This window comes from Penaeus japonicus, unplaced genomic scaffold (assembly GCF_977035675.1).
Source record: "Penaeus japonicus unplaced genomic scaffold, GWHDUDI00000001_assembly GWHDUDI00000033, whole genome shotgun sequence".
NCBI lineage: Eukaryota > Metazoa > Arthropoda > Malacostraca > Decapoda > Penaeidae > Penaeus > Penaeus japonicus.
The window spans coordinates 4,071,711-4,086,710 of NW_028234435.1; the positions used below are offsets into that span (position 1 = coordinate 4,071,711).

General features: G+C 34.3%; 2 protein-coding genes across 4 annotated transcripts in view; one reads left to right on the top strand and one right to left on the bottom strand.

Moving 5' to 3' along the window:
* LOC122261417 (putative RNA polymerase II subunit B1 CTD phosphatase RPAP2) overlaps positions 1-8,923 on the bottom strand; it is a 9,585-nt gene extending 662 nt beyond the window's left edge. Inside the window, exons 1-10 of one of the 3 annotated variants that reach the window (XM_043029047.2) lie at positions 8,783-8,923; positions 7,224-7,295; positions 6,949-7,063; positions 6,075-6,236; positions 3,992-4,157; positions 2,850-3,409; positions 2,420-2,543; positions 1,438-1,625; positions 947-1,233; positions 577-726 (exon numbers count right to left, since the gene is read on the bottom strand). In XM_043029047.2, the coding sequence (XP_042884981.2) occupies positions 577-726; positions 947-1,233; positions 1,438-1,625; positions 2,420-2,543; positions 2,850-3,409; positions 3,992-4,157; positions 6,075-6,236; positions 6,949-7,063; positions 7,224-7,288 (1,817 nt within the window). In that variant the 5' untranslated portion in view covers positions 7,289-7,295; positions 8,783-8,923. Of the gene's footprint in view, positions 1-576; positions 727-946; positions 1,234-1,437; positions 1,626-2,419; positions 2,544-2,849; positions 3,410-3,991; positions 4,158-6,074; positions 6,237-6,948; positions 7,078-7,223; positions 7,296-8,695; positions 8,763-8,782 lie in introns of those variants that run through there. The other 2 variants (XM_043029048.2, XM_086556768.1) reach the window with 2 other exon arrangements.
* A 1,961-nt stretch (positions 8,924-10,884) lies between these two features.
* LOC122261416 (uncharacterized) overlaps positions 10,885-15,000 on the top strand; it is a 5,853-nt gene continuing 1,737 nt past the window's right edge. Inside the window, exons 1-8 of the mRNA XM_043029046.2 lie at positions 10,885-11,125; positions 11,859-11,986; positions 12,319-12,495; positions 12,778-12,952; positions 13,139-13,317; positions 13,614-13,831; positions 14,180-14,305; positions 14,767-14,955. Of these exons, the coding sequence (XP_042884980.2) occupies positions 10,885-11,125; positions 11,859-11,986; positions 12,319-12,495; positions 12,778-12,952; positions 13,139-13,317; positions 13,614-13,831; positions 14,180-14,305; positions 14,767-14,955 (1,433 nt within the window). The remainder of the gene's footprint in view (positions 11,126-11,858; positions 11,987-12,318; positions 12,496-12,777; positions 12,953-13,138; positions 13,318-13,613; positions 13,832-14,179; positions 14,306-14,766; positions 14,956-15,000) is intronic.

Below are 15,000 nucleotides of genomic sequence, written 5' to 3' on the forward strand. Positions count from 1 at the left end.
CACAGAGCACAACTTCCAGCAGACTACATATGAAAGTAGTTTAAAAAGTAGGCCTAGTAATTGTATACTGGATCATTTAATGCAGATGTACTGTAATATATTGTAGATAAGAGATCTATCTATACAATTTCTTTTTATCACAAAAAGCAGATGTTATATCAGCTGATATGGCCCATGAGTGTCCTCTGTGGTGATGCCCCTGAATGTATTCATTGTCCAATTTACTAATTTTCCTATATTTACTTTCCTTTTGTTAACCCATTGGCCATGGTATTAATAAAATATGTATACAGTCATGTGGCAGGTTTATGTTGTATGGCACAGTGCCATCCACGTTTATGACCGATGCTGCCTTGACAGCAAATCATGTCATCCACTATCAATGGGTTAATAACAATAAGACTAGTAATGGAAATAAAACCTTTTCTGAAATTCAAGGAATGGGCTGAACAGGTGAGTTCAAATAGGCCTAGTAACTGACTCCATGTATAGAAAGAAAGAACATAATGGACAGTGCATGTTCCCATCATTAATGGGTTGAATGCCAAATACATAAACTATAGCAAAGTCACTTACAGTTCCATGAATATCATCATGATTAAATTCCACTGTCCAGGCCTGAAGGAAATATTGTGAGCTTCAAGGTCAAGCGTGGTCACCAATGCTCTCAGCAGCTGCCGCACCTTTCCACCATCGAGGTCAGTCACTCCAAGGATCTCATTTAAACTACAGAAGATGAAGGAAGATGTTAATATTCTAATCACATGTGACATTTTGGGAAAAAAAAAGAAGAAGTAATTCAAGTCTATCAATATTCCCTTTTTTAATCAGTCCTTTGTCAAATACTTCTAATACCAATAATAATAATAATAATATCAATTATAATAACAATATCAATCACAATAATTAAAAAAGAAGAAGAAAAAAATCATTTAAAGGCACTAACCAATTCCTCGTCTTCTCCATCACAATCTGCTGTCGCCATGCCAGCTGGGAATACGAGTCTATTAGCGGAAGTGTTGAAGTCTCTATATCCACCTTATCCACAGTCTTCTGCGTCTTTTTCCCCTTTCCTTTTTTGGCAACTATTCCACTTGCATTTTCGATCCTGGGAGATTTACTGGTGTCAGTCTGCTCTTCCGGAATGGGTTCAAGACCCTTTTTTCTTGCTTCTTCTTTGTCTTCCGCATCTGGTTCCTCGTACTGGTCCCTTCCCCCCAGGAATGAAACAACCTGACAAAATCAGATAAAATATGCTCAGAAGATAAATGACTGACTATAGAACTCTTAATATTAGAAAGCGACTAAACAAGGGTAACGCTAAAGAGAGAGAAAAAGAAAAAAATCTGCTCAAAACTTAATTAAGCATTTAACAAGAAACATACAAAAAAGAAGTAGAAAGGAAAAGAAGAAACAACAATGGCACAAAAGCTTTACCTTCAGTTGCTGTTTTTTTGCATCTTTTTTCAGTTGCTCATAGTCAGGCATTGATTTCTTGGGAGCTTCTGAATCTTCATCCTCTTCATCAAGGTGAAGTATCTCTTTCTCTTCCTGTAATTCCTGCTGGTCCAGTTTACGACAGAGTGCAATGTACTTTGCCCTTGCATCAATGCCTAATTTGAGACCTGTAGATCAACCATATCGTGCAAATTTTGGGATAAATCACTGGTTACCTTAACTTAATCCTGATTATTCAGATAATCTTCATTATCTGAATAAAGGATAACACATGAAAAGTATTTTGACTGAAGTTAACCCACTGCAGACAGATGTCAACTCTGTACTGAATATCAAGTTTTAGTCCTAACATCACCTTCCAAGACATAGTAGACAATAGTCATAAAGATGCACTTGTCAGAAAGGAAGTGTGACATGCTGTGTTTCTTTGATACCAGAAGGGTAATATTTCCATTTGGTGACTAATGATGGGAAATATCCTTACAATTTCTATAATCAACCTATTATTCACTACTTACAAAAGTAGCACACGTGTGCATGTGAATAATCATGAAAAAAAAAATCTTTCCATAAAAATATAATACTTCTTTCAAGTTGAGTGTAAAAAATATAATAAACTGATATGGACTCACATACTACAATTTCAGTCTATTACAACATTGATAAAGCCTATCAAATGGCCAACATACTATAAGGCTCACTTGAAAATGACTAAAACAAAAACAGTTCTACTACTACATGAAAAGAATGAAAGAGAGCAAGAAAGGCCATGACACGTTATCACCTGTCTAGGGCAACCTTAGCAAATCTACTCCCATCTCAAATGGGTCAACATAGTGAAAGGTAAGATTATAAAATGAATCTGTCTGTAGACCTCAAATCTGAATAGATTACTAAACTCAACAAAGTTACAACCCAAACATGATGCATGGATAGAGTGTGATGTGTTCCTATAACCCACCTGCAGTTGTATCATAATCTTGCCACGAATGTCCAAAGTCTTCTAACATTCCACGTACATAAGAGTCCCCAAGGATGACACGTAAAGAGTCAAAAGACATCCATTCTTTCATTGCTCTCTCCACCTAGTAGAGAAAAGTTATTTCATCCTTATTATTAAATTTAGGTTTAATTTTCTAAGTATTTAACTAAAAGCCCTAAACAATTATCAACTGTGGTTCCAAAGTGATATAGGAAAAATGAGTATCAACCTATGCTAGAAAAATCAGTTCATCAAATATGTTTTTACAATTGGACATTTTTTCTTTTTTTTTTATCAAATATCATATTACAATAATTATATCAAATATCTATTAACTCACTAGGTATACCAGCACCAAAGGATCAAATATCATATCACAATAGTTGTATAAAATATCTATCAAACTCACTTGGAATACAGGTACTAAAGGATCACTTATGTAATGTGAAGGGTTTCCTGCCACATTTTCTGTTTTACATTCCTCTGTAGATTTGACATCTTCATCTGACTTCTCTTGCTGTTCCTCATTATCTATGCTCACTGACAACTTCTTGTCTTCAGGTTCTTTTCTTGATTCTGTTATGCTTGCATTTACTCCAGATAGCTCTCCTTCTAGTTCTGACGCATTCACACCTTCCCCTTGAGAAGCAGGTTTCTCCAATTCAATATTTTCTGTGGATTGGATCAGGCTATCTATGGCAATATTATCACCAGATTTAACTTCCTTATCTAATTTTACTTGCTTTTCATTGTCTGTGCTTCCCGGCAGTTTATTCTTATCTTCAGCTTCAGTTCTTGATTCTGTTACATCTCCAGATATCTTTTCCTTAGGCTCTGATGTACTGCCACCTTTCCCTTGTTTCTCCACCCCAGTATTTTCTGAGCACTGAATCAGGCTCTCTCTTGCAATGTTATCAACAAGGATGCTTGTTTTATCTGATTTTTTGGGGACTTTGTTATAGCCAGTTCCTGAAATCATTTAACTTGAATTAGCAAACAGAATGTCACTTTTATATTCACAGCCACAGCCTATCATACACAAATGAAAGAATGCTAATAGGTCTAAAATGGAGCACAAATAACCAGCAGGAGGAAAATTATGTCTATTATTGATGTATAGGATGATTATCTTACAGCTACTGAGCACATCATAAGCCAACACCTATTATAATATATATGAAAGGACATAATCAAAATAATATAAATAATATTGTAAACACAAAAGATAAAAACAACAACTAATAATCAATTTGCATGGAATCCAAATGGTAAGGGAAACATGAGCAAACATTATGAAAACTCCAAAACAAAATGTTCAGTATAATCATTATAAAACTGTAGAGTGGGGTCTATGTTAATTTTAAAAAATCAGTAACTGATTTTCTAGAATTATAAAATTATAAAACTGTAGAGTGGGGTCTATGTTAATTAAAAAAAATAAGTAACTGATTTTCTAGAAAGTTGGAAGGACACCATATTTTATGATCATTCAACCACAATTATTCCAAAATGTTGTATAAAAAGTTATCAAACAAGCATTAATGTACAGACCTAAGCCTGTTATATCTACAATCTTCCCATGCAAGCCAGAAAGCTTTGCTCTTGTTGGGATCTGAATCTTCTTTTCTGCACCCGCTTCACGCACATACAGTGGTGAGGTTGGGATCTGCCGCATGACGATCTCAGATGCCTCATAGCAAACATCACAGCAAAAATTCTGAAAGAATTAAAATATCTACATATCATGAATGAATAATAACTGATTCAAAACTGTAAATTCATGATGTGATTTCCCACATCTCCTATATACAGGAATTAAAAAAAAAAATTCATCTCTAATCTATCATAACAAAACTTGACCTAATTCCATTATTCAAATCTCATTTTCTTTTTTATTTTTAATCTTTCTTTTGCCTTTTTCTAATCTCTAACTATTCAATACATAACAATGGCTAGCATAATTCAAACTAACCACTATAAAATACTATTAATAATAAACTCTTCAATAAATAAACACATGACAAATCCCTCAACCTATGGGTCCAAGTAAAAAAAATACATTGTCTCCAGAGACGATAAAACGATAAGAGAAAACAATTATTTACAGTCTAGAAATTGACTCAAATGAACTGTAGGTACAGCAGTTTCTGTTAGCAAAAAACAATGCATAAACTAACAATATACTTTTAGTATACTTCTGTGAATTATGGTAAGGCATGGTAAGGTAAGGTAAGGCACCTATCACACAAGCACATTTTTTCCCCATCCCCGACATCTGACCTCTATCCTCTATTGAAAGAGTGGCGTGCATCTCCCTTGCACACAGACACAGACTCTTCTTCAGGGAAATTGGGGATTTGCCCACAACAAAGTCCAAAATTAAACTTACAGGCAAGTATTGTCTACTCTCTCAAATAAATAACTAGAGAGTATAGTTTCAATGACTAAAAAGGTAGAATTAAAGTGTGTGCAGATAGATAATGGATCACTTTCATTCTTTCCTGCATTTTTTGTTATTCCACTAATAATTTGCCTAATTGCAGATTTTTTATCCTGTGCTCAATTTATTAATATGACAGAACAAGTGATGTGAAATGAGCAAATAGCAGTCAGTCTAGAAATACTTGTGGTGTCATTTCATACACTAGCACTCAGATCCTTAGGTCCGAGCTACATCTCCTATGCACCAATCACAGTAGCACAATGACAAAGCATGATGATATATGCTGGATGGTGATAGAGACTGGTGGAAAATGTGTAAGTGTGTTAGGCCTTTTAGGTTTGTTGCTTATCAATCCTGCAAAAAAATAACCCTCACTCATTCCCGATGGGTGACGTGATATCACATCATGGGATATTTGCACTCTACCAAATAGCATCTAATCACATGATGATCTCTCCCTTTAAATACATGCTTTAAATAGTTACAGGTGTATATACTCATTGGAGTTGCATTTACATAGACACATTTTTCTTGACTTGTGAAAATAATGTGAACAAATACAAAAAAATCCTAATCAGGTTAGCGAAAAGCACTCTGAAAGGCATGATGCAGCATTGTGCCAGGAGAGATCTCATGTTTTGTTGCTGTATGGACTTACTCATTAAGTGTATCCATGCACACAAGAGTTAACCCATTCACGCCGCGGATGATAGCATGTATTGTGTTTTCGGCAAAGACAGAGTCGCGCTATGAGCGGATGCCGCACCTCGCCAGAGCATGCAACCGAGGCTTGCGGCTTGTGCGCCCGAAATATTTATTTAATACCGAGACCCGGTATTAACCGACCGCGCAATCCATGCCCCACGTGAATGGGTTAAGAGACAGTTAATTCTTGACCTAAGTAAATATCCATAACAGTCTACATATTCCTCCAGGTAATTAATGTTATCATACTGAGTTTAGGGTTAGACCTATACTCCTGTATATATACTTTATGTATATCTTTTTCTGTTTTTTTCAAATACCAGAATTTCAGCTTTAAATAAGAGAATCCCTTTATATAGTCACACAATTGCTGCAAAAATACCTACTTTGTCAGGTTCATTATATATATCTACAAGCACTTTACCTCCACTCTTTGACTTAAAAAGCATAATTATAACCAAGTGTTCAATTATTTAGGTGACTTACCCTTCTGACAGTGATGTCATAGACAGTATTTTTAACAATGATGTATGTTCTGTTGCCAAACTTGTCCTTGAAGACATTTGAACACAAGGGATACCCACATAGTCCGGAGATGCTTCGGTCAGCAACAACGTCTTCATATATCTCTGGATTTATGAACTGAAGCTGTGAGAAGAGTTTAAAGTTTTTATTATTAACATCATAATTTTCATCATTATCATTACTATCATATCATAAACTCCTTGGCAACAGCTCATGTAAAATTACAACCATAATGGCAGGTCAGGTCACACAATAATATGTTTTTGTGTATCTTGTGTTATCTTTAATAAAAATCTGAAACCTTTGAGCTGTACCAGATGTTTCACTTTCCTTGAAATTTGCCTGCCCATGAGTAATGCTACTTAACATGTAAACTCTTAAGGCTGAATGGCAAACCTAGAGCATATCAGATCTATAGGCAGTATGGGATATGTGAAATATTAAATTTTCCTTGAAATATGCCCCTTTGTAAGGTATACAACAAAACTTTTTGTCCTTCCCATTGAAGTTGTTACAGACTATGGTTTTAATTTCATGAACAATCTTTCAAAGTAATAAACATTAAAATTCTTATGATCATATTTACATTAATAATTATCAAATTTAATTCATAAATTAATATTCTATCATTAATCTCACTTTTATCATACTCCATATCTTTCACTTTATTGTGAGTAACATCTTAATCATCATAATCCAAATTTTTTTTCATAAGAGCACTGCTTAGAAGTCATTTAAGGTGATTTGCCTGAACCTTTTCTTTGGCATCATGTAATAAATTCAAGCAACAATCTAATTTAATCTAACGAGCTTAAGACTTAGAGCTTACACATACCTTTTCACGAAAAACACGAGGAGTTACATTGTCGTCAATTAGCTTATAAAAGGCCATTTGTGCTCTGCTTCTCGCTGCCTTTGCAAGCTCACTTGTTGCAATGAAGGATTCTAGCCTGTAATCATAGATCTGAGGTGAATAAATTTACAACTCAGCATTTTTAACCATATCATTAAAAGTGTCTTATCTATCTGATTCACTTGTGAAGTTTCTAAGATTAAGGTAAAGTTTGATAGAAGCTGTTTCTAAAAAGAAATAATAATAGATATAATTACCTTCTGGAAGTTTTTTGTTCTTTTTTGCTCTCCATTCCAGTGTTTATTTTGATGTTCTCAGCCATTGCTGATCTGTAAAATGTATCAAGAATTAATAAAAATAAAACTGCCATTGTGCTCATGGGACAGAATTTACAATCATAATATCATATATATTAATTGGAATCCATTTTCAACATATGTATAGGAAATTCAATATCCATCTTTGGAAAAATTCTGCCAGTACTCTATAACCCTCATATAGTTATAAACTATTTAACATAACAGCTTTAGCTATAATACTGTTTTTTATCAATCTACAGAAGTAGGCCTTCTAAGTCATATAAAACATAATATTTTTATAAAAGTAAACAAGGAACCTTAGTAGTTAGACAAATACAGCCTGAAGTTTCTAACAGCCTTCTAGTCACTATCTTGAAAGAGAAAGAGAGAGAGAGTGAGAGAGAGAGAGAGAGAGAGAGAGAGAGAGAGAGAGAGAGAGAGAGAGAGAGAGAGAGAGAGAGAGAGAGAGAGGGGAGGGAGAGGGAGAGGGAGAGAAGAGAGAGAGAGAGAGAGGGAGAGGAGAGAGGGAGAGAGAGAGGGAGAGGGAGAGGGAGAGGGAGAGGGGAGAGGGAGAGGGAGAGAGGAGAGAGGAGACTGGAGAGAGGAGAGAGGAGAGAGGAGGAGAGAGGAGGAGAGAGGAGGAGAGAGGAGAGAAGAGAGAAGAGAGAAGAGAGAGGAGAAAGGAGAGAGAAAGAAAAAGAGGCAAGAGAAAGACACAAAAGAGAAAGAGGCAGACAGAAGAAGAAGAGAGAGAGAGAGAGGGGGGGGCCACCAACATCCTCTGGATTCATCGTAAACCCTGATGTTCTATTTTTGGGAACTCAAATTCAAAAGGTTAAGACCAGCAACAGAACTACCAGCAAGTTTCAACTGTAATTGGAGAGAACACAACCAATATAATTAATTTTGAAAGGCACTGCATGTTTTTTTTTTAATTATCAAATAATTTTCCACTCTGTTTTGTTGTGACAATAATGCAATATTTTCAGAATATGTCTATATTTTCTTTTACTACTCTCTTTGCAACCTGAATAAGTCATAAAAAGGGTTCATTTAAAGCTGACCTATAAAAATGAAATACATCTCCATCATCAAGTGACATTATCTATTGCTGTTTTGTGTTGGGCTTTGATTCATTGACATTGCACTGCACTTGTTACTTTAGAATTTTCTTTAGAGTCATACTTACAGCCAAATTGCTGCACATTAGCATAGTGTGCTCAAAAAAGCTTTGAAAACAATAATCAAAGCTAATAAGAACAAGTTCAAGTTAGTCTGGTATATCTAGAGCTATTCCCTTAAATTTAAAGTGAAACTGTCATGTCATACAACTATTTCACCCTAAACCTCACATAATAAGAGCGTACAGAAATCATGGGCACACTATATAGGGCCGAATATACATAGATGCTGTGTAAATGAAATTATACCTTCACTTTGCCTCAAGTATAATTGTTTGTTATTCCTGTTGGTTATATCCTAGATCTTCTCTCCTGCTTATATTTATAATTACTAACCTCTAATTCTTGATGAGAAGTTGATTTATTAATGCAATTGTTCTCTTAGGATTGCGTACTAAAAGTGGAGGCTCTGTCCACTGTCTTACTCCAACGGGATGGGGTATACATATTGCAACATGAAATGTACACATTTACATATACGATCCTTTTAATTATCCTAAATCACCAACTGCTTCTTTCATATATGATAACTACCCAGATATTACCAATATATAAAAAAGCGAAGATAAGCTAACATTCATATTATTTACTCAGGTTTGATATGCACGTTTATACACTTGATCCCTGAGGAACGTCGAGACATAAACAAACACTACTGTACGAGAACCCCGATACTAGAAACAACAGAAAAAATATGAGTTTTTGACATTTCAGATGGTAAGTTGTTGACTGGTTACATAGATTATATATAAGATGCTACCAAAAATAATTTCGTATTTTGAGGGTGAATGATTTATGTGAATGAAATCCTGTTTGTCACTTTGTAGTTATTCTCATAACTCATTAACAGGAATTATATTAAAAATTACAATTAATTTGTGTATAATGACATGTAAAACATATTTAATGCTTCAGTATATACTGTTGATCAGCAATATTAGCCATAGCATTCTGATTAAGGAGACCCAAGGGTTGATCTGGGATTTTTTTTCATTTTGCTATAACTTTCTTTAACAAGATTAATGAAAGTAAAATTGCCAAGTTTTTCATATGTTTTGAGAAATTTGACCCTTGTTATCAACAGAAATCACTAATTTTTGAGGAACGAGTAACTTCTACAATTCGCTTACTGGACCTCTTACATTTTGAGGAAATATTACTTAGCAAACTATGTTGAGCTCTTAAGGCTCCAGAAATGCATCCGTGTCTAAGTCCAGGTCTGTTTCATTTAATGTATAGTCTCAACTTAAAGGTCTTGAAGATATCTATATAGTGGTGGTGTTGAAAACCTTATTTTGTTTATTGTGTGAAAATTAAATTATACTTTCATAAATAAACATAAAGTTTGGTGTGATAGAAATTAATCCAGAGGGAAGGGGAAATCAGAGTTTTGGGTAAGGGGGAGTCACAAATCATATAAAGTGTTTGATTTTGGCCTAATGTAGATTAAATTTGTGAACTAAGTTATTTTGTTAACTCACCTGCAGGGCACAATGTGTGCACAACAATTGTGGTTGCCTCTGTGCCACACAGTGCTAACAGCACACACACACACACACACACACACACACACACACACACACACACACACACACACACACACACACACACACACACACACACACACACACACACACACACACACACACACACACACACACACACACACACACACACACACACACACACACACACACACACACAAACACACACCCTGTACAATACTGTCTTGAACAGTTGAACCTCATGAGGCATGGAACACCAATTAACAAGAAATTGAACTTATTTATCAGTTGATAGTTTATCAGTAATGGAATGTGATGTGCATATGATATTTCTATATCAATTAACCTATATATAATATATATATTTTTTGGCAGGAAATGTCAAAGACAAAAAGTACCTTATTTCATCAGTTTATTGATTCCATAAACAGAAAGTCATATAGGAGAACTGTACCTAAATCTTTATAATGTTTGCATTCAGTAAGGTACTACAAAAACTACACAACTACTTTTTCTAGTGTACAGCTTCATAGTACCACTACTACTAATATATGAAAATTTACTTTGTATCTCATGTCTGATTATATAGATCCAATAGTTCATAATTTCAAGTTCACTTATTTCTGGCAAGTAAAGTTTTTCTATATTTTTGCTTGTAGCATGTATTTACCAAATGCTGATCATTATTTTTAGAATTAACAATAAACAAGTGTTACTCATTGAATTTATTATTATAGAATCATTGTCTGAATTCTTCTGGAGCATGAATGGATGCTAGTTACAATTTTGATTTTTTAGTTTGAGATTCGAGTGCACAAATTGATATTCATTATAATTGTGTTTTTTTTTTCAAACACTGGCTTAAATAATATTATTAGTTTTATTATGTTTTATTATAAATATCATACTTTCTTTGCAGCTTGGGAAGGCAGGATGTCCCCAAAAGCTCCTAATATACAGCTGCTTGGTGAAACACTCACTCGACATTACAGGCTCTCATGTGAACTCTATAACACCTACCCCATTAGCCGGTTTACCCATCAGTTTTCTCAAGGAAATTTGGAGCTTAACATATCAGATTTAGACTTAGACCAATTAGAAGCACTATGTCACACTCTACAAAACAAAGTTACACCACTTCAGATCTTCATATATATACCACCCGGGAAAGAAGGTAATGTAAAGAGGAAGTAATGTGTTATTTTGATATTGTCTTTGATGTCATGCCACTTACAGTGATTGGAAGAAAAAGCATAAATTGAGTGTACAGATTCAAGATCATTTTTTCTTATGTTTGGAATAATAATGATGTTCTATTATTTTTTGTAAACTTACATCACATCATGAGGAGCAGTGATGCTGTTCAAAAGGGTGTACCTTCATATTTATTTTGTGTGTATCTGTGTGTTTATGTGTTTCTATCTTTCTTTCTTTATATATTATAATATTTATATATATCTATGTATGTATATCTATCTATCTATCTATCTCTATATATATATTAATACCTATATATGTATCTCTCTATATATGTATATATGGGTGGATGGGTAGGCAGTTGCTTGGTTGTTGTTGTTTTTTTGGATGGTCGGATAGTTGGTTAGTTGGATGATGGATGGATGGATGGATGGTTAGTTGGTTGGTTGGATGGATGACTAGCTGGTTGGATGGATGGTTAGTTTGTTAGTTGGATAGTTAGTTGGTTGGATGGATAGATGGATGTAGATCATTAGTTTGTTAGTTGGATAGTTAATTGGTTGGATGGATAGATGGATGTAGATCATTAGTTTGTTAGTTGGATAGTTGGTTGATTGGATAGTTAGTTGGATAGATGGATAGATGGATGTAGATACCTATGTATGCATGTATTCACATACATCCAGTGATGATTATATATTTACCCTCAGTGGGAGTGAAGACAATTCAGAGGGTAATGAAAGGCATCAGTGCAAGTTTGTCTGTCTCCATGACAGTGTCAATACTCAGTATCAGCAATGTAAGCTTGAGAGGAAACAATCTCAATATACTATGCCAGGTAAGATCTCTTTTATGTTGAAATCATAATACAGACATGGTGCTTTAGAAAAATATTTGTTATTAAATTAAATGCATTGGTTGAATCAGTAACCTTATATTTTTTTACAAATATTTAATGATTATGTCTTCTCCATTATAGGTAATTTGTAAATATTAATATGACTTACTAGTAAATTCTTGAGTGAAATGAAATTAAGGAATTTTTAAATAATCATTTTAGCCAAGGAGTTTTTACAGCAACAGTATGGCTATAATAAAATAAAAATGTCATTAAACATCCTCAAATTAAAAAGGTACAGGAGAGACTCATTTAACAAACGGTAATTTCAGGGCCTCTCTAAAACGCGTCATCTCAAGAGCCTGAGCCTAAGAGGCTGTGAGCTTGGCAACAATGGAGCAGAGCTAGTTTGCCAAAGTGTTAAGAATGTGCCAAGTATCACACATCTTGCACTAACACATTGCTCTATATCTGAGAAAGGGGCCTGTGCAGTGGCTAGTTTAATGCAGGTATGTATGTGCCATACATTGAAAAAAATAGATTTGAATCTTCCCTTTTGTGTTGGCCTCATTTTCACCCTTTCTGCTGTTATTTGATGGTTTCTGGACTTTTTCCCTTTTCTTTTCTTTTTTTCTTTAATTACTGTCACTCTCTTATAATTCACTGTGTGCATTATCTTAATTAGTGTTATAAAAAGTGTCAGACTTGCATATTACATTTAATTCCTTATAATAATATATGGCAAAATGACTTGGGTCACAATATTAAATTGACCTTTTGGAATATCTTAGCACCAGAGGATGAACCGAGACAGTGCCATGTGGCAAGATACCCTCAGACTGCGACAACCTCACCTGGATGGTATGCGAGGTCTTCGGAGAATAACCCTTAATGACAACCCTCACCTTGGGGACAATGGGTTAGCCGCCATTGCAGATGTGCTTTATGAAGATTTATGGATCAAGGGTAAAAGTTCCAAAAGATTAACTTAATGAATATGAACTTAATGAAGTTGGTACGAATATTATGAAGCTAGATATGGCATGCACGTAACTGGAATTATCATAGTATACATTAAAATGTGTAACTAATACCCATGTATTAGCATTTCAAGAGAATTAAATTAATCTGATTTTCATGAATCTTTTCAAGCTATTGACCTCCAGCATTGTGGTCTAAGCAATGAGAGTGGGATGCTGATGAAGAAGCTCCTGAAGACCAACCAGATTCTGGAGATTGTAGATTTAAGAAGAAATCCTTTTGTTGCCAACCATTTAGTGAATGAAGTGACTGCACTGTTGGCTGGCAGAGAAGATGAATATAGTGTACAAGTGAGTTAAATTCCCACCTGCTGAATGATTTATGAATCATGATACAAGTTGGTATCATGGTTCTTTACTAACTAAGAATCAGATCATTATGCCTGGAGAGGACTATCCCTATTTATGATGAATTATAAAAGTAAATATAGTAGATAAAAGTAGATATACCTTAGGCAAATGAATGTTTAATTTACCCAACCACACCTGACTACAGATAAAATCAACAATATGTTGTAAAATTACATTCTTATGGTAATATCTTATTTTTCATGCATTAATATATTACCCTTGTTTTCCTGCATTAGCAATATATCTGGTTGGACCTGATGGACAGCCCTCCAGGAGGTTGGCAAGAAAACAAAAATCCTGATGGAAAGGCAGGAACATATGCAGCTACTGGCAGGACTAAACTCAAGGAAACAAGAGGAATGAGTGAAAGTCAAGAGACAGTTAAAAAGAAGCCTTCTTTGCCTAGACAGTTTGGGATTCCTTGGAGAATTGAACATAGATTGTATGAGAGACGGTAAGTTAACTCCTTAAACTCTATTGCATATTTAGATATGGGCAAAATAGCACAAGTTAAACACTATTTATGTAGCATAAGATATATATTTTTTTGTTTTGTTATGTAGGCACTAACTAACATTTTAGGTAAATTGAAAATCCAGTGATTGATATTGAAATGGTGAATATTCCATATGTTTGACAATATTTGGTGTCATGATATTTATATTTTTTAAAAATGAATTACTTACATCTCATTAGTGAATTTTTAAATATTTTTTTAATTTATTAGAATTTTATATATGTTATCAAATATTTGATAATATATATCATGCTATATGTTCAGTATTTTTTTCTGGATAATTAGAGAAGGTTTGATACCTGGTACATTGGTCGAGACTGTTCCTGAAGTAGCAAGAGATTCCGTCCCACAAGAGCATGACCCTCCACAGCAGGTGGCAGAAGTAAGCTCACACAGCTTTCATAAAATTAGGTGAGTGACTTATAAAGTACTCTATAAAGAGTTTTCTCTAAATAACACTTATTTAAAAAAAAGAGATATTTGCCACTTACTTTAATTAGTGTCCACCATACAAAATATGATACAATGGAAACTTACCTGAATTCAATGATTGCCATAATTGATCATAGTCTCTATAGACTAGAAAGTTTTTTATTCATCTCTGCTAAGTAAAAAAAAAAGAAAAGTTGGGACCAATCATTAAGTGAATTTGCCTTTTCTCTTAAACAACAGATCAGGGGAAAATCTGGTTTCAAATCACTTCTACAGATTTGTTAATACTACCTTACCAATTCTTTAGTTATTTACATGCCTCAATTATATAGGTATCCAGTTGCATATGCAAGTCATTCATAAGCAAAACCAAATATGTCTTTATATTACCTTTTTTTTTCAAATAGAAATTGAATAATCACTGTCCTTTGTATCATCAGCAAAAAGTTGGAGCACTACAAGAGGCGATATCACAAGGAACGTGAACTTCGTAAACGGGCTGAGAGGAGACTCACTCGCCTCCAAGCAAAAATAAAAGAAAGTCACATTCTTGATGAAGGAACTGTTTCTCATATTGAGACATGCTTTCAGAAATTTCAAAAGTTTCTAACCTACCTTCAGGAAATTGGGTACTGTACATATGTTCCTTGTTTTGATGCTTCTGAAAAAGAAAA